Consider the following 20,489-nt stretch of genomic DNA (forward strand, 5'->3'; position numbering starts at 1 on the left):
CAGAAAAAGTGTTGCGACAGTGAGAGCAGAATTAGCTGCTTATCCACAGGGACAGGTGATTCGTCAGGGGCTGGTTCTCAAATGTATGTCATTTCTTTCCTTGGCTATATAGCAACCAGGTGGTGACTTGCATGGATGAATAAGCCTATTCTGGGTAGAAAACAGTGCTGTAGCGGGTGGCACTGTGGTCTAAACCACTGAGTCTCTTGAGCTTGACAATCGGAAGGTCAGTGGTTCGAATCCCCACGATGGAGTGAGCTACCGTTGCTCTGTCCCAGCTCCTGCCAACCTAGCAGTTCGAAAGCACACCAGTGCAAGTAGATAAATAGGTACCGCTGTGGTGGGAAGGTAAATGGCATTTCCATGCGCTCTGGTTTCTGTCACAGAGTCCTGTTGCGCCAGAAGTTTAGTCCTGCTGGCCACATGACCTGGAAAGCTGTCATGTGGACAAATGCCGGCTCCTTCGGCCTGAAAGTGAGATGAGCGACGCAACCCCATAGTCGCCTTCGACTGGACTTAACCGTCCAGGTGTCCTTTACCTTACCTTTACCTTTTACTGTATGGTGGTACCTCGGGTTACAGACGCTTCAGGTTACAGACTCCGCTAACCTAGAAATAGTACCTTGCGTTAAGAACTTTGCTTCAGGATGAGAACAGAAATCGTGCTCAGGAAGCCGGAGGCCCCATTAGCTAAAGTGATGCTTCAGGTTAAGAACAGTTTCAGGTTAAGAACGGACCTCCGGAATGAATTAAGTTCTTAACCTGAGGCACCAATGTAGCTACAGGGGGCCTAGCCAAGGTTTTTTTTTAGCCCCAAATGAAGCCTCCAGGGGAGCACCATTGAGACTCCCAGCCTGTGTGTGTTTTGTGTGCCAAACTGGGCTTTTGCCCCAGGTGAAATGAAGCCTAGTTTTTTGCCCCTTCACAAAGCATCCCATGCTCCCATCCTTCAGTGTTGGATGAGCAGGGCCAAATTTTGCAAATGTGGGGACCGGGGAGGGTTGTTGACCTCAGCGAAGCAAATTCTGAAAGGACTTGCCATTCTGGGTATACTGTCACATCTGGCAATGGGACGTTGCTGGGGTCTGTGTTGCGTCCGAAACCTGGTGGATTAGAGGAGACCAGAGCTCTGAGTCCTTTTCCCAGCCTCTCTCCAAGTACAGTGGTACCTCTGGTTGCAAACGGGATCCGTTGCGGAGGCCCGTTTGCAACATGAAAAGAGTGCAACCTGAAGTGCCACGTCTGTGCACGCGTGGGTTGCGATTCGCCGCTTCTGTGCATGCGCGTGACATCATTTTGCGCTTCTGCGCATGCGTGAGTGGCGAAACCCGGAAGTAACCCTTTCTGGTACTTCCGGGTCGCCACGGGATGTATCCTGAAAGAACGTAACATGAAGCGGATGTAACATGAGGTCTGACTGTACTCTTGACTAACTCTAAAATCTGTTGTTACTTCTATATCGCCAACGTGAAATCTAAAAGGGATCTTATCATTTGTTTGCGCTCTGATGGCTGGTTTTATGTCAGGGGTCAGCAAACTTTTTCAGCTGGGGGCCGGTCCCCTGTCCCTCAGACCTTGTGGGGGGCCGGACTATATTCTGAAAAAAGAACGAATTCCTATGCCCCACAAATAACCCAGAGATGCATCTTAAATAAAAGCACACATTCTACTCATGTAAAAACACCAGGCAGGCCCCACAAATAACCCAGAGATGTATTTTAAATAAAAGGACACATTCTACTCATGTAAAAACACGCTGATTCCCGGACCGTCTGCATGCCGGATTAAGAAGGCAATTGGGCCGGATCCGGCCCCTGGGCCTTAGTTTGCCTACCCATGCTTCATGTAGGCATTTTTTTTTATTTTTTTTTATAACATTTTTATTGATTTTCCAACATATATTATAAGACATTACAAATAACAATACAAAAACAAACAAACATGTATAATTTCATAACCTTTTTTCCTTATACCCAATTTCAACGATTTCCCCATGCCTCCCTTTTCTGCATCCCTGTTTTAAACTTTTCCAGCAACCCCTGGTCTGAATTACTTATAATTCCCTTTCTTTCACCTTTTTCTCTTACCCAATCATTTATCGCTGCAAATCTGCTTTACCTTACCCATGACATTTTAACACTCAATAATTTTACAACAGTTCTTAAGATAAAATTTAAATTTCTTCCAATCTTCATCCACCGTCTCTTTCCCTTGGTCACGGATTCTGCCCGTCATCTCCGCCAGTCCCATATAGTCAATCACCTTCGTCTGCCATTCTTCCAGCGTGGGTAGTTCTTGTGTCTTCCAATACTTTGCTAGAAGAACTCTTGCTGCTGTTGTAGCATACATAAAAAACGTCCTATCTTTCTTTGACACCAATTGGCCTACCATGCCCAGGAGAAAAGCCTCTGGTTTCTTATGAAAGGTACACTTAAGAACCTTCTTAATTTCATTATAGATCATTTCCCAGAAGACCTTAATCCTTGGGCATTCATGCACGCATTGTTGCCCTACCTGACCTGGAATCCAGAATAATGGATCATTATCAAGTCTCTGCAAATGGAAGGTGACAAGTTCTCCAAACAAAGGGGTTCTCTTTGTAATCCTTCTGTTGTGGACTTCTCTGCATGGTTGTGCGGTTTCTGCCGGCCACATTCGGTGGCGTGTGGAGATGGACGTCGTAGCCTCCTGCTCCACATCATCTCCAGATGTTTGGGCCACTTCAAGCCCAACTGGCATGAGGTTCAAAACATCTGCAGGGTACCATGCTGGGGGAAGGCAGTTACTGTACTTTTCAGTCTATAAGACTATATTTATTCTTGGAAAACCATGCTAAAAAATTGGAGTCGTCTTATACATGGGTAGTGCATAGGGTGGACGTTTGATTGGTTGCTGTCGCAGCTGTCAGCGGCTATTGTGCGTGTTATTGGTTGCTGCGCCAATGGGTGGTGTTGATTGGCTGACGCTGCGGCAATTGGGCGGACGATTGGCAGCTTCTGCCGGCGAGGGGACAGACGGCAGGCGGATTTTGTGATGCATGTGGGTGAGCGATTTATGACAGTTCCCCCCCCAAAAAAAATGTTCAACAACCCTGTGTAATCTCCCCCCATTTTCTGAAATTTGAGCCCCCCAAAATAGGGGGCGTTTTATCCATGGGGACGTCTTATAGATTGAAAAGTATGGTATATTGATGGTGATTTTATTTATTATTTCTTGCATGTCATCATCGCTTTTAACAAAAAATCTCAGAGTGACCAACAAATTTTATAAAATATAAAAATGTCATAAGTTTCATAATAATATACTCAGAGGCTTAGAAAGCTGGTGTGAAATTATTTTTAATCTGTTTTAGTATGTTAACTTTCTGTGTGTTTAATTTTTCCTGATTTCCTTGTTTTATCTTTTTGTAAACCACTTTGATGTATATGTGTGTGGTTGTTTTTTTTACAATCGAGCGGTGTATAAATTTTATGATAAATAAAAAAACATATTGGAACTCCAATATACTAGAAGGATTGAAAGACACTTCTTGCAAATCTGATCATTTTAAAGGAATGTTTTAAAGCGGGATTGGGGTATTATTTCAGGTGTGGCTTCTTCTGCCATTAGCAGTTCTATGAAGAGGGCAAAGTACACCTTTTTTGTTTGTTTGCTTTCTTGTGCCTTCAAGCTTACCTGTACACCTGGGAGTAAGTACCCCTGAAATTATTGATGTGACTTCAGAGTCAATTTGGATTCTGGTGTCCTGATGGAACATGATCCAGACCTCCAAACCCTCTAAGTCCAGGACATCCTGCTTTGTTTTTTTTTCTTTTATAAATTTTTTATTAAATTTTTCCATAATATCTCCAATCATACAATTTTCCAAATCACATATTTTGACTTATTGAACCTCCCTCAACTCCTCTGACAATCATCCGTAGATAAATTTCTATCTTCACATTCCTTAATTATAATATCACCTTTAAGTAAAATTTTTCTATCCTCATTTACATTCTTGCAATATTCCTTATTATTTCACAAAGCTTCTTTAAAACACACTAGCGTTGTTTGTTCCTCACATACAGTTTTCAAATATTCTCTAAATTTTCCCCAGTCCTCTAGGAACTTCTGGTCTCTTTGAAGTCTGATTTTTCCAGTTAATTTATCCAGTTCCGCATAGTCAGTTAGTTTTGTTCTCCATTCTTCCAAAGTTGGTAGTTCTTCTTGTTTCCATTTTTGGGCCATCAATATTCTCGCTGCTGTTATTGTGTACTGAAAGAGTTTACAGTCTCTCTTATTTATTTCATTTTTAGTTATTCCCAGTAAGAAGGTTTCTGGTTTCTTTACAAAGCTATATTTCAGCATTTTCTTTAACTCATTATATATCATTATGTACCCTCTTTCTCTTTACATTTAACGTAATACATGAAAAAAGAAAATGTTATGAAAATGGTATACAGATGGTATATGACACCAGTTAAATTGGCAAAAATGTACAAAATCTGTAACAAATGTTGGAAATGTAAAGAGAAAGAGGGTACATTTATTCATATGTGGTGGGAGTGTAAGAAGGTGAAGGGGTTCTGGGAAATGATATATAATGAGTTAAAGAAAATGCTGAAATATAGCTTTGTAAAGACATCCTACTTTGGTCTCACCTAGCCCAGACCCCACCGGAGCTCAGCTCAGGTCGAAGCTGGGCTACCAGTGATCAGGTGCCAAGGATTTTAATCCTTTGAAAACCGAACCCTACACCTTTTATATAAAAGCTCAAAGGAGCTTATGCAATGCAGCTAGCGCAAAACTATTTTTATGGCACTTGATGAAGATCTACCTCCTGGCTTCTGTATTGCCAATGTTCCTTCAATGGGATGATGGTGATGATAATAATAATAATATTATTATTTTTTTATACCCCGCCCTTCCCGGTTCAGAAAACCGGACTCAGGGCGGCTAACAACAAATTTAAAACAATTGATGCAACAAAAAAACAGCATAAAATACAGTATAAAACATGGATAACAATAAATTCAGAATTCAAAAATCAATTTGGGGGGAAATCCATCCAATAGACATTAGATGATCACCAGGGCTAGCTGGCTAAATTAGTCCTATTTGGGCCAGTGAGGAGACCAGGGGAGAATTAGCTGTGGGATCCCACAGCTTAAAGAGAAAATCTTTAGAAAGATTTTTTTCCTCCAAAAAAATCCCATTTAAAAATAAAAAACTGATTTTTAAAAAAATCATTGATTTTTATCCACCCTGCTTTCCTCTGATCCCGTGTAAAGCTGAGAGATGGTGACTAACTCAAGGTAATCCAGTAAGATTTAGGGCTGAGTGTGTTACGAACCTGAGTCTCCCTGCCCTTATTCTGACACTAACCAGGACAGGACATTGATATCTAGATACCTATTCTAGGTATCAAGGTATCTAAGCAGCAAGACACACACCACAGCTCTGGAGTGTAGCAATTGAAGGATGCTGAAGTCTTGTGCACAGATGGGGGGGCAATTACGTTCTTGGATAATAATGTTTGTGGCACATTATTAATTTTCTTTAATACCACCCTTCATCTGAAGATCAAAAGCCCGTCTGTGCGCCTGCTTCCTTGTTCCTTCCCCTGTTGCTTGACTTACAATATCACTAAACAAACCGATTAAAAATGAATGAAAAAGCCATTTAAGCTTCCAGTTACGCTGACTTAAGGAGACAAACTGATCGCCGAAGAATGGGTGCTTTTGAATTATGGTGCTGGAGGAGACTCTTGAGAGTCCCATGGACGCCAGGCCCTCCTGTCTTCCACTGCCTCCCGCAGTTTGGTCAAACTCATGCTGGTAGCTTCGAGAACACTGTCCAACCATCTTGTCCTCTGTCGTCCCCTTCTCCTTGTGCCCTCCATCTTTCCCAACATCAGGGTCTTTTCCAGGGAGTCTTCTCTTCTCATGAGGTGGCCAAAGTATTGGAGTCCCAGCTTCAGGATCTGTCCTTCCAGTGAGCACTCAGGGCTGATTTCCTTCAGAATGGAGAGGTTTGATCTTCTTGCAGTCCATGGGACTCTCAAGAGTCTCCTCCAGCACCATAATTCAAAAGCACCCATTCTTCGGCGATCAGCCTTCTTTATGGTCCAGCTCTCACTTCCATACATCACTACTGGGAAAACCAGAGCTTTAACTATATGGACCTTTGTTGTCTGGGTTACATTTGTGTAAAGCAAGTCTCTCCCCGCTGCCAAGCTGGTGATGAAAACAGTCACAATTGCCTTTGCTGTGCTGGATGCACAGCGACTGTCAGAGGCCAGACTTCGCCTGAAAATGCCTTGTTCCTGGCTTTGTGAATAGTTAAACCGAAAAGCAAATTCTGGTCCCCAAGAGTCATCTTGGGATTTCCTGTCTCTCGGGGATTCGTCAATGTGTAACTTCCTCTGTGCCCATTTATGGATCGAGGGAAGCTGCTTGCAAACAAGGAGCCTGGGCTGTTTTGGTTTGGTTTGGAGGGGGGCGTGTTAGCCGAATCCTCCCCTTTCCATAGTCCATCTGCCGAAAAGTTCAAGCGCCTGTGGAATCTTGCAACGTAAGGAAACAAAAAGTTGGCAGGGATCTCATGGCTCAATCTCAGGCCTTCTGTTTTGCTGATCTTTGGGACCAAGGCTATTTGAAAGGCCGTTGACTTTTGGCGTTGCTGTTTTCTCCCCAAATCTGGCAAGCCCCCTGTCCACATGGGCAAGGAATGCCACAGCGATGGAATTGCGTCCTTGTGGCTCCTCTGCAAATTACTTACTTGCGGGGATTCCTGCACCGCCACCCTCACGGTCACATCTCGGTCTGCCATATGACTTTCTCACATGGGACCAAGCTTAGACATGGCAGCGTGTTCTTGTGTAAAGCTGCTTTTTGTGGGAATGTTCAGGGAGGCAGGAGAGGATATATTGCTGATTAATATCCTTCTTAACTGCGCTTGCAAGTTCTATAACTTAGCAGAGTTTTACACTCCCCTTTTAAACACACAGCAGATAGCTGCTTGCAGGCTTGTTTAAGCCTCTTACTATTAGTTTCCTGGTAAATTCCTGGGTGGCGCTGTGGTCTAAACCGCTGAGCCTTGGGCTTGCCGATCAGAAGGTGGGCGGTTCGAATCCCCGCGACGGGGTGAGCTCCTGTTGCTCGGTCCCTGCTCCTGCCCACCTAGCAGTTCGAAAGCACATCAGAGTGCAAGTAGATAAATAGGTACCGCTCTGGTGGGAAGCTAAACAGCGTTTCTGTGCGCTGCTCTGGTTCGCCAGAAGTGGCTTAGTCATGCTGGCCATATGACCTGGAAAAACTTGCACTTTTTGGCCTGCTTTCGAACTGCTGCGTGCCAAGGAGCTGGGACCGAGCAATGGTCGCTCACCCCGTCGCGGGGATTTGAACCACCGACCTTTAGATCGGCAAGTCCCACGCCCCCCTCTAGTCACATGCAAAAGGAAGTATGTCCCAGCCCAGGAGGAAACAGGAAGTTCTGACTGGCTGGACCAAACATCCCCTTGCATGTCCACTCTAGGAAAACAAGGAATGTTGTATTTGACTGCTACTTATGGATCACATCCCACACATTTTGAGTTTGGATGTGCCCCATGCGAAGCCCAAGATTGACCCCTCTTCCACTGTGAAGGCTGATGAGCTGGCATCCAACTTGCCAGGCGCGTTGCATCCAGCTGTTTGAAAACATGCGCTCTTGGGCAGAGTTAGGATCTGCTGTGGTTCCCAGACAAGCGCAAACTCATGTAATGTAAGAAACGTGGAACTGGCATTCAAAATCTGCCTGGCGCCAGGCACATTTTGCACCTCGCTATCAGCCACTTGTGACCAAGTGAAGATGCCCGGGCGGCAGGTTGGCGCCTGACGTCTCCCCCATCTGGAGGTGCATGCCTGGGGATCCTTGGATCGGGGCTGTTTTCACACACTAAAAACGCACCCTGTAGAATTCTATCCATGATCTTTTATTGGCACAATCGGAATGAATTTCAAGAACCCCAAAGTTGTATTGAAAAAGACGACTTTCGAGCCGTCTGTTCCCAAAATTGCAAGAAGACATTCCGTTAAGGCAACTGTAACACGGGTGGTGCTGTGGGTTAAACCACAGAGCCTAGGACCTGAAGATCAGAAGGTCGGCGGTTCGAATCCCCCCAACGGGGTGAGCTCCTGTTGCTCGGTCCCTGCTCCTGCCAACCTAGCAGTTCGAAAGCACATCAAAGTGCAAGAAGATAAATAGGTACCGCTCTGGCAGGAAGGTAAACGGCGTTTCCGTGCGCTGCTCTGCTTTGCCAGAAGGGCTTAGTCCTGCTGGCTACATGACCTGGATGCTGTACACCGGCTCCCTCGGCCAATAAAGCGAGATAAGCGCTGCAACCCCAGAGTCGGTCATGACTGGACCTAATGGTCAGGGGTCCCTTTACCTTTAACCCTGGTTCACCTAACTTATACACCTGAGTTTCTAACACTGCAGTCTTGGACTTGGGGTGAGGTTGAAGGAAGGCTGTGTACAGTGGTATCTCGGTTTACGAACTTAATCCGTTCTGGAAGTCCGTTCTTAAACCAAAACCGTTCTTAAACCGAGGAGCGCTTTCCCTAATGAGGCCTCCCGCCACCAGTGCTCTTCCACCGTTCGGCTTCCATTCATAGACCGAGGTAAAGTTCGCTAACCAGAACACTAACGGTTTTGCGGAGTTCGTATACCGAATAGTTCGTTAGCAGTGCTGTTCGTAGACCGAGGTACCACTGTATTGGGCTTGTAACATTTTCTGTGAGTCTTTTTAAGGAGAATGCTGCAAATTAGGGTGTTGAGACTGTGCTCACAGGCGTTGTCAGTATATTTCAGCTGTGAACAGAACTGATTTATGCTTCTTTATAAAGAGACTGGGCAGATTATCACAGACAATGTGGTCTATTGCTGACTATACCAGCTGAATACCAGTTCCAAGACTTTGAATTAATGTTCTCCTTGTGAACATCTCTGAGGCATCTGATCTGCCTTTGTGAGACAGAATGCTGGATCCTTGGCGTGATCCAGCCAGGGTGGTTATGTCTTGTTGGAGCTGCTTTATTGCAAAAATTAGGCACAAGTTCTGCATGTATTTATTTTTCAAGTGGCTTTTATGCTGCCTTTCTGCCAATGGCTCCCAAGAGCAGCTAGCATATAAACAAATAATTATTCCTTGCATGCCTTTTGAAAAGAAAAAAAAAGGACGCTGAATAAACATGTCTACAAATACATAAAGTGTTTTTTTAAAAACAGCCACAAACTGCAACCTACATAGTATTAAAGCAACACCACCTTATAAAAACAACGAAATCGCCGCCATTAAGAAATTGCCAATTGTTAACCAAAAACAGATTATGGGTTTCACTGCATACCATTAAATGCCTGGGAGCAGGGTCTAGAACCTGGGTCTCCAGCTGTTTTTGGATGGTTTCGTGGGAGCCGATTGAAACTAAATCCTTCGAAGACAGAGGTCCTCTGGCTGGGTTGGGATGGCATGGGGATGAGGGACCAACTCCCTTCTCTTGCGGGGGCCCAATTAGAGAGCCAGTGTGGTGTAGTGGTTAAGAGCGGTAGTCACCTAATCTGGGGAACCGGGTTCGCGTCTCCGCTCCTCCACATGCAGCTGCTGGGTGACCTTGGGCCAGTCATACTTCTTTGAAGTCTCTCAGCCCCACTCACCTCACAGAGTGTTTGTTGTGGGGGAGGAAGGGAAAGGAGATTGTTAGCCGCTTTGAGACTCCTGAAGGGGAGTGAAAGGCGGGATATCAAATCCAAACTCTTCTTCTTCTTCTTCTTCTTCTTCTTCTTCTTCTTCTTCTTCTTCATTGCCTTCTGTTAAGAGTTTAGGTGTAATCCCTGACGCCTCCCTTTCCACGGAGGCGCAGGTTACAGCAACAGCCAAGGTGACATTTTTCCACCTTCGCCGCATCAAGCAGTCGGTCCCTTCCCTTTCCCACCCTGACCTGGCCACAGTGATCCATGCGACGGTCACCTCCAGGCTTGACTACTGTAATTCGCTCTATGCGGGGCTGCCCTTGAAGCTGTCCCAGAAACTCCAGCGAGTGCAGAATGCTGCAGCGAGGCTCCTCACGGGGTCTCTGCCATGGGAGCATATTCACCCAGTGCTTTACCAGTTGCACTGGCTCCCGGTGGAGTACAGGGTCAGATTTCAGGTGCTGGTTTTGATCTTAAAAGCCCTTTGTGGCTTAGGGCCCTCTTACCTACGGGACCGCCTCTCCCGGTATGCCCCACGGAGGACCTTAAGGGCCCAGGACCCTAGAGATCACGGGGAGCCCTAAGGAAGTCAGATTAGCCTCAACTAGAGCCAGGGCCTTCTCAGTGATGGCTCCGGCCTGGTGGAACGCTCTGTCCCATGAGACCAGGGCCCTGCAAGATCTGATTTCTTTCCGCAGGGCCTGTAAGGCAGAGTTGCTCTGCCTGGCCTTTGGCTTGGAGTCAGTTTGATTCCCTTCCCCTCTTTCTTTTTTCCTTTCTCCTCCTGTGATGAGGCTGCATTTCAGTGTTTTAATGTTGTATTTTAATCTTGTTTTTTAAGTTGTATTTTAATCTTGTTTTTTAAGTTGTATTTCAATCAACTTGTTTTTATTATTGCTTGTTAGCCGCCCTGAGCCCGGCCTTGGCTGGGGAGGGCAGGGTATAAATCAGATTTATTATTATTATTATCCATGACTAGGGATGGTCCTGCTAGCTAGGGATGATGGGAGTTGTAGTCCAAAAACCAGCTGGAAGCCCAAGTTTGGGAAACCCTGCTCTAGACCTAATCCTTTGACTAGGGGTAGGTAGTCAAAGTGGTACCCTCCAGTTATTGTTGGACTACAATTCCTATCATTCCTGGTCAATGTCCATGCTGGCTAAGGCTGATGGAAGTTGTAGTCCAACGACTTCTGCCGTGCACCTCATTGGCTACCCTTGGCTGAGTCCTTCTCTGGAGGTCATGGCGTGGTGGGTGGGGCTTATGGGCAGGCCTGGAAGAAGTGGACCATTTGGATCCCCATCGTTCTGCCCAGACACTGAGGTCCAGGTCCGAAGCGTCTTTCCAGGTCCGAGGGTCTTCTGGTGGTTCCCTCCCTGCGAGAAGCCAAGTTACAGGGAACCAGACAGAGGGCCTTCTCGGTAGTGGCACCTGCCCTGTGGAACGCCCTCCCACCAGATGTCAAAGAGAACAACAACTACCAGAGTTTTAGAAGACACCTGAAGGCAGCCCTGTTTAGGGAAGCTTTTAATGTTTAATAGACTATTGTATTTTAATATTCTGTTGGAAGCTGCCCAGAGTGGCTGGGGAAACCCAGCCAGATGGGCGGGATATAAATAATACAATAATAATAATAATAATAATAATAATAATAATAATAATAATAAATTTTATTTATATCCTGCCCTCCCCAGCCCTGGCTCTAGTTGAGGCCAGCCTAAACTCTCTGTGGCCTGGGACCTTCAGGATGTTTTTATTTGAAGACCGTAAGTTCCTCTGTCCCATTATTATTATTATTATTATTATTATTATTATTATTATTATTAATGCCAGGATGTGTAGCCCAGTTCCCCTTTCACGCAGAGGACCAACAAGTAAATAGGACCATGGTTTATATGTCTTAATTCCTACAATCAGAAAGCAACTGCAAAAGACTCTGTGCATACTTTTCTGCTTTTTGTTTCTGCCAAAGGACCTGGTGACCAAGCCTTTCTCCTTTTCTCTCCCCCCCCCCTTTCTCTCTCCAGGCACGGGGTCCGGTATCCTCTCCACGTTTCAGGATCTGTCCTGGCTGTCTAAGTCTAAAGTAGAGAAGCAACTGCAGATCATCTCAGTACTACAATGGGTGCTGAGTTTCCTTATCATGGGTAAGCCAAGTGCCTTTCTGTTTTCAAGTCGGCGGTTGGTTGGCAGGTCTGTTTTTAAACCATGTCTGTGTCAGGAGCTCAGCCTACACTCGAGTAGGACCCTGGCAGAGACACATGCCAGGTTGGCATGATTCCTCCCTCCTGGTCGATCGTTCAGGAGCTTCAAAAGCTTTCTTCTGCCCGAACATCCCAGCGACCGATGCCAACCGACACCGGCACACTGAGGGATCTGCAGAGTTTGTGCATCATGCGTAACAGACCTCAGCAACTCAGCATTTTGGCTAATCTACTTTATTTACATATAAACACACAGGGAGCGGGACGCGGGTGGCGCTGTGGGTTAAATCACAGAGCCTAGGATTTGCCGATCAGAAGGTTGGCGGTTCGAATCCCCGCGAGTTGCTTGGTCCCTGCTCCTGCCAACCTAGCAGTTCGAAAGCACGTCAAAGTGCAAGTAGATAAATAGGTACCGCTCCGGCGGGAAGGTAAACTGTGTTTCCGTGCGCTGCTCTGGTTCACCAGAAGCGGCTTAGTCATGCTGGCCACATGACCTGGAAGCTGTACGCCGGCTCCCTCGGCCAATAAAGTGAGATGAGCGCTGCAACCTCAGAGTTGGCCACGACTGAACCTAATGTTCAGGGGTCCCTTTACCATTACCTTTACCTTTACACAGGGAGCACTGCAGCATGGCTCCCGCTCTCTCTAGCATCAGACAGCAAAGAGAAAAAGAACAAAGGACAAGAGTCCTACTTCACAGAGCACAGTAACACAAACATCCTGCCTCCATCACTTCCCACTCTGTGGAGTCAAAACATATACCGTCATGTGAAAGACAAGAATCCCATGACTGCAGTCATGGAGCAGGAATTCTAACAGTCTGTGCATCTCCAGCCAAAGGGATCGTAGACTCATTGGACTGAAGAATTGGAAAGGGACCCTGAGGGGGCTGGACTAGATGAACCTTGGGGTTCCTTCTGACTCTACCATTCCATGATTCTACCTGTGTACAGAAGGCTAGTTTCTAGACACACTCAAAAGCAACCAAGAAGAATTGAAGGACACATTCTAGCCAGATAGAAGTGGCTGGGGAAGCCCAGCCAGTTGTTGTTGAAGCACTCCAATGGAGAGGAAAGCAGGGCTGGCAACAGGTGTGTCCTGGAAGGGAGTCCGCAGGACCATGTTTAGCCCCTGGGTGTGAAGCTCCTCATTCATGTTCTACAGGGTTTTTACAAAGCACATTTTGTTTTATGCTTAGATTCCCCCAACCCCAGTCAATTGAGAAATAGTGTCTTACTGGTCCGACTGCACTGGCTACCAATTGGTTTCCGGGCCCAATTCAAAGTGCTGGTTTTGACCTATAAAGTTTAGGACCACAATACCTCAAGGACTGTCTCTTTCCATATGAACCTACCCAAATCCTGAGATCATCTTCTGAGGCCGTTCTTCATGTGCCACCTCCTCGAGAGGTCTGGAGGGTGGCAACACAAGAACGGGGCCTTTTCTGCAGTGGCTCCCCATCCGTGCAATGCTCTCCCCAGGGAAGTTCGCCTGGCTCCTTCATTATACACCTTTAGGTGCCAGGCAAAAGTGTTCTTTTTTAACCAGGCCTTTGGTTGACCTGACTGACATCCTATACCCTTTTAAAATGTGCCTTTTTTGCAGAGCGGTGTTATTGAGTTATTGTTTTTATTTTGATTTTATATATTGTGATCTTTTCTGTGAACCACCATGAGACCTTTGGGTATAGGGCGGTATATAATAATAATAATAATAATAATAATAATAATAATAATAATAATAATAATAGGACTGGAGCTAGTGTAGGTAGCCATGTTGGTCTGCCGTAGTCGAAACAAATTTAAAAAAATCCTTCCTTTAGCAACTTAGAGGCCAACTAAGTTTGTTATTGATATGAGCTTTCGTGTGCATGCATGAAATCTGTGTGCATGCACGAAATTCACATATCTGAAGAAGTGTGCATGCACACGAAAGGTCATATCAATAACAAACTTGAGTTGGTCTCTAAGGTGCTACTGGAAGGATTTTTTAAATTTTGTTGGAGCTAGGGGTGAGTTCTGCATTGGTTCGAACCAAGCAGCCAATTCCTGGTAGACTCCTGGAAACCCAGACACTTCCGTTGCCATAGTTTCACCCTCAACAGCAACGAGATCTAAGTACCACCCCCATTTAATATGTCCAGTCTTCTTCAGCTCCCCGACTGCCAAAACAGCACCATCTCTGCACGAGAGGGAGCAGGTTTTGCTGGAACCCTGGAAGTGCTGACAAGCTAGGGAGAGCTTCACAAACCCCAAAATAGCCCAGTGCCGGGTGCTCGGTGGATCAAAAAAAATCGAACTGAATGTGGGTGACGGGGACATATTACTGCAGGCCTCACTTCTAAACGTAGCCTCCTTCAAGTGGCAAGCGATAAATCAGAGGTCACCATCTAAGGCCCATGGGCTGGAAGTGGCCCATGAGGGTTGCTTAACCCGCCCATAAGCTGCCCCTAAACCAGCGGCTTTCCACGGCTCCGGAAATCGCTTCTGCACATGCTAGACGCTAGAAATCGCTTCTGCGCAGGCACGATTTTCAGCATCTGGGCATGCGCAGAAGTGATTTCTGGCGCCACAGACATGCGCAGACGCGATTTCCCGCGTTGAGTTGCGCAGAAGCGATTTCCGGAGCCGCGGAAGAGAGTCCCCGCGCTGCGCCGTGCCTGGTAAGCCTTGCCGACCCCTGCGTTAAATGGAGGTACGATGGCATCCTCATTCCCCGGACCTTGGGAATGCTAAATATTGCATGTGAAGAAAACACACCCGGTGCCAAGATTATGTCCAAAAGTGGCCTGCATTTGTTGGCAGTCCTCTTGTTATGTTTCGTTCTCCGTCTCCCTGCTGGCAAGCTTTGGAGTGCCGTGTTCTTCAGCTGGGGCGGCACGAGGCGGAGCGTGCCCAGGGAAGCTCATGTGCCTCTGGTTTTTTGGAAGCGTTCTAACATGCCTTAAACGGATAGTGCTGAGTAAATAACAGGATGTTCCTCAAACATCAGAGGACAAATATGGGCGTTTCATATATTCTTAGAATGTGAGGCGGCCCCAACAGACCTGATTCGTGGTAGACTCAGGATTCACAGAAGATTATGGCTTCCCCCCAAAGGGTCCCTAAAGGTAAAGGGACCCCTGACCATTGGGTCCAGTCGTGGCCGACTCGGGGGTTTATTGGCCAAGGGAGTCGGTGTACAGCTTCCGGGTCATGTGGCCAACATGACTAAGCCACTTCTGGCGAACCAGAGCAGCGCACAGAAACGCCGTTTACCTTCCTGCCGGAGCGGTACCTACTTATCTACTTGCGCTTTGACGTGCTTTCGAACTGCTAGGAGGGCAGGAGCAGGGACCGAGCAACGGGAGCTCACCCCATTGCAGGGATTCGAACTGCCGACCTTCTGATCGGCAAGTCCTAGGCTCTGTGGTTTAACCCACAGCACCACCTGCGTCCCTTAAATGGTCCCTAGTGCAGATAAATGAATGGAGGGAGGGTCCGCCATGGTTAAATTGGGAACACGGGGTGGCCTGCAACTTTGGGTCATTGCTATCGAAAAACAGAAAGGTGGACGTCTTTTCTGAGCCAGGAGGGGTTTGTCGTCATGGAGAACTGGCTCTCTAACATGGCGCACGTGGAAGCAAAACAGATTTGCACTAACATCTAGACGGCACGCAATGTGGGTGGGGGTATTTCAGGCATGGGGGACAATGCACCCAAACTTCACCTGACCCTCAGAAATCTCCCCAAGCCATGCACCCCTTTCTCAAGCCACACCCTCATTGTGCCTCAAATGTTTTTTCTTGGTTGGACTGTGTCCCTCAGCTCTGATGATGCTTCTTATTTGCCTAGATCAGGGGTAGGCAAACTAAGGCCCGTGGGCCGGATGCGGCCCAATCGCCTTCTAAATCCGGCCTGCGGGCGGTCCGGGAATCAGCGTCTTTTTACATGAGCAGAATGTGTGCTTTTATTTAAAATGCATCTCTGGGTTATTTGCGGGGCATAGGAATTCGTTCATTTTTTCCTCCTTCAAAATAAAGTCCAGCCCCCCACAAGGTCTGAGGGACAGTGGACCGGTCCACAGCTGAAAAAGTTTGCTGACCCCGGGCCTCAATGGAAAGAAGTGTGTGTGTGTGTGTGTGTGTGTGTGGAAATTGGGCTACAGTACAAAGGCAACTGGACGCGGGTGGCGCTGTGGGTTAAGCCACAGAGCCTAGGACTTGCCGATCAGAAGGTCGCGGTTCGAATCCCCATGGCGGGGTGAGCTCCCGTTGCTTGGTCCCTGCTCCTGCCAACCTAGCAGTTTGAAAGCACATCAAAGTGCAAGTAGATAAATAGGTACCACTCCAGTGGGAAGGTAAACGGCATTTCCGTGCGCTGCTCTGGTTCGCCAGAAGCGGCTTAGTCATGCTGGCCACACGACCCGGAAGCTGTACGCCAGCTCCCTCGGCCAATAAAGCGAGATGAGTGCCACAACCCCAGAGTCGGTCACGACTGGACCTAATGGTCAGGGGTCCCTTTACCTTTACAAAGGCAACATTCGCACCCATTGCTCTGGCCACCTCTGCTCCTGGCCCCACCCAACCCTGCCATGTGGCTTTGAGGGAAATATGGCCCTCATTTTCGCCACCGTGGCCAATGCAACCTGAGAACCTCACCTGCAGGGCTACAGGCGCCCCACCTTCTCTCCGGAGCTAAGGCATCCCTATCACAGGTGGTTGCAACAGTGGCTCCTTAGCAACTCTGCAGAGAATGGTTTTCCTATGCAGAACTGAGTGGATGAAAGTAGTTCTGCACCCAAGGGGGTGATAGCCTGCTGCGGTATGGATCTGGGCCCCTCTCAGGTGAGAGATTGGAGAGGAGCATGAGATGGCCCAGAAGGAGTCAAGGTATTAACACTCCAGATATTAGGAGTGTATAAATACAGTCTTGGCAATGGCCCTTTTTATGTAGATTGTCATATTGCTGAATGTGATTGGTTTTGGTATGAGTGGGGTAATGCCTGAGGTAAAGGTAAAGGGGCCCCTGACCATTAGGTCCAGTCGCAGACGACTCTGGGGTTGCGGCGCTCATCTCGCTTTATTGGCCGAGGGAGCCGGCGTACAGCTTCCAGGTCATGTGGCCAGCTCTGGCGAACCAGAGCAGCGCACGGAAGCGCCATTTACCTTCCCGCCAGAGCAGTACCTATTTATCTACTTGCACTTCGACGTGCTTTCAAAGTGCTAGTTTCAAACTGCTAGGTGGGCAGGAGCAGGGACCGAGCAATGGGAGCTCACCCCGTCGCGGGGATTTGAACCGTCGACCTTCTGATCGGCAAGTCCTAGGCTCTGTGGTTTAACCCACAGCGCCACCTGCGTCCCATGCCTGAGGTAGTGAATGGCAAAACAAACAGATCAGGACTGCAATACCTCAAGAATCACCTCTCTCCTGACGTGGGCCCTGAAATCATCCTTTGAGGCCCTTCTTTGTTTGCCTCCTCCATGTGAGGTCCAGAGGGTGGCAACACGAGAACAGGGCCTTTTCTGCAGTGGCTCCCCATTTGTGGAATGCTCTCCCCAGGGAGACTCGCCTGGCACCTTCACTATACACCTTTAGGCACCAGGCAAAAATGTTCCTCTTTAAGCAGGCCTTTGTCTTGACGGGTGCCCTTTCAAATGTGTTGGGGAGAGGGGATCATTGGGTTGTTTTTATTATGTATTTTGTGTTTTTATCCTGCGATTTTACCTCGTGAACTACTGTGAGACCCGCGGGAATAGGGTGGTATGCAGATTTTAACCACCATCACCACCAGTTCATGGGGGACGGAGCAATCGATGGCTTGGGGTCCTAATGGTAATGGCTGCCTCTGGGACCAGAGGTGCTGCACCTCTGAAGAACAGGAGAAGGCTCTTGTGGTCGTATCCTGCTTGTGAGTTTCCTGCTGGCATTTGGTAAACAGGATGTTGAACTCAATGGTCCTTTGGCTTGATCCCGCAGAGTGCTTATGTTCGTCTGAACTTTCCCCCATGGGGCAAAACAACCTGTACCCAGTTTGCCCTTTGAGCATAGCAGGAGCTGAACGTTCCTCGCAGGCCCTCCCTCTTGCTCCCCTCGCGTATAAACATGTTGTTTTCTTATCGGTGTGCAAAGTGCAAGAGCGCAGGGCTCATCCAGACCGCCTTTTGTCCTGCGTTTCTAGGTTTAAAGCTTCATGCCTGAACATTGTTTTCTTTTTGCCCTGGCGCTATCCTCGTAAAACCCTGCTCTTTAGTGCCGAGCCGGAACAAACAGCAATCCGTGGGAAATCCGAACCGCTGTTTGTTCCGATTCAGCGTTAAAGAGCGGGTTTTCCTGGGATGTGGAGCTTTAAAGCATGGAGGGTGTAACAGGAAGTCTGGATGAGCCCTCAGACTTGGTCAGTGTCAGAAATTAGCCGGGCACGTTTTGCGACTGGCATAGGTCCGATTGCAACCACGTGGAGAGCTCTTTTTGCCAGGTTGGCGACTGATACTGTAACCACTACACCACCCTGGTTTCCTAGAGTCCTTCTGCCATGAGGCAACTCTATAAATTAAGCTGGTAAACAAATATGGGGAAAGCAAAATGTCCCTTAGAGAAGGATCTGAAATATTTCCCTTGAAGCTTGAGTTTGTTATATTCAGGATTGTTTGATTTGATGTTTTAATGTGTTGTAAACCACTTTGAGATTTCCCCCCCTTTAAAATACAAAGCAGCATAAAAGTGAAATTAATATTTATTTTAATTTAATTTAATTTATATACCCCCCTATACCCGGGGGTCTCAGGGCAGTTCACAGAACAGAATCAAGATATAGAACCACAAAATACATAATAGAAATAAAAACAACACCCCAATAGCTCCCTCTTCCTCCAAAAAACATACATTTTAAAAGGGCATAGGATGTAAATCAGTTCCCTGGGGAGAGCATTCCACAGACAGGGAGCCACTGCAGAGAAGGCCCCGTTCTCGCGTTGCCACCCTCCGGACCTCTCAAGGAGTAGGCACACGAAGCAGGGCCTTAGACAATGATTTCAGGGTCTGGGTAGGTTCATATGGAAAAAGGTGGTCCTTGAGGTATTGTCCTGAATAAGAAACCTCGTTGCTTTTTGTATTATTATTTTAAAAAGGCACTTATTGCTTTTTTATTATTATTTTAAAAAGACACTTAGACATTCAATTGCGGCAACCCTAACCTAGGTTTAGGTGCCATTTGGCAACTAGCTTATATATCTGAGTTTCTAACACTGTGAGTGTTAGCGATCTTGGAAAAATTGGTATGTTGGCTGCACATAGTTTCCACACCAGCCTGTTAGCCTGAGCTGCACTGGCTGTGGCTGATTGGGAGTTGTAGTTTGGGATGACGGAGAAATTTGAATTGGTTCTTATTCAAATGCAAGCCTACCTAAGTCCCACTTTCCGAAACAAGAAGCAAACGAAAACACACCTGTCCTTTTGAAATTTGCACTTCTCTGAATTTTGCCAGGCAGTTCTCCCACCAAGTAATGCGTAGCAAACTGCATGTACCGGGTGGACAAAGTGTGTACATAAATGCACATGTGGGTGAAAATAACATATTAAAAGGCATTGTATTGCATGGGGAAATGTGTCTTTGGGGAGAAATTAGCATTGAAATGTGGGTGAATTTTTCAACGAGGGCTTCATTTCCCACCCACCAACAAACTGCTGCGGAAGCTTTGTTTCCTGTTTAGGGAAGTTTTTAATGTCTGATGCTGTACAGTGGTACCTCTGGATACGAATGGGATCCGTTCCGGAGCCCCGTTTGTATCTAGAAGCAAACGTAACTAGTGATGGCACGTCTGCGCACACACGCGTCGCTTTTCACCGCTTCTGCGCATGCGTGTGACATCATTTTGAGCACCTGCGCTTGCGCAAGCGGCGAAACCCGGAAGTAACGTGCTCCGTTACTTCTGGGTTGCCACGAAGCGCAACTCGTACGCGCTCAACCCGAGGTATGACTATTGTTTTTAATATTTAGTTGGAAGCCACCCAGAGTGGCTGGGGAAACCCAGCCAGATGGGCGGGGTATAAATAAATTATTATTATTATTATTATTATTATTATTATTATTATTATTTATTTATTATTACTACAGTGGTACCTCGGGTTACATATGCTTCAGGTTACATACGCTTCAGGTTACAGACTCTGCTAACCCAGAAATAGTGCTTCAGGTTAAGAACTTTGCTTCAGGATGAGAACAGAAATTGTGCTCCGGCGGCGCGGCGGCAGCAGGAGGCCCCATTAGCTAAAATGGTGCTTCAGTTTAAGAACAGTTTCAGGTTAAGTACAGACCTCTGGAACGAATTAAGTACTTAACCTGAGGTACCACTGTATTATTATTATTATTATTATTATTATTATTATTATTATTATTACTATTATTATTAAACTGAAGCTTTGAAAAATGAGAATCTGATATTGGCACGTTCTTGGCACAAATGTAAGCCTTGAAAAATGAGAATCTGATATTGGCACATCCTAAAGTTGAAAACATCTGGGAGCGTGTGACCCAGGTAGACTCTGAAGCCGGCCGGTAATATCTCTTCGGAGTAACCTGAGGTGGCTTTGGAGAAA

At 46.8% G+C, this 20,489-nt stretch overlaps 1 protein-coding gene across 1 annotated transcript in view; it reads left to right on the plus strand.

The window, feature by feature from the left end:
• DGAT2 (diacylglycerol O-acyltransferase 2) overlaps window positions 1–20,489 on the plus strand; it is a 67,984-nt gene that overhangs the window by 31,588 nt on the left and 15,907 nt on the right. The window contains exon 2 of the mRNA XM_053385421.1: window positions 11,737–11,856. Within this exon, the coding sequence (XP_053241396.1) occupies window positions 11,737–11,856 (120 nt within the window). The remainder of the gene's footprint in view (window positions 1–11,736; window positions 11,857–20,489) is intronic.

Source organism: Podarcis raffonei, chromosome 4, assembly GCF_027172205.1.
Source record: "Podarcis raffonei isolate rPodRaf1 chromosome 4, rPodRaf1.pri, whole genome shotgun sequence".
In the NCBI taxonomy this organism is placed as follows: domain Eukaryota; kingdom Metazoa; phylum Chordata; class Lepidosauria; order Squamata; family Lacertidae; genus Podarcis; species Podarcis raffonei.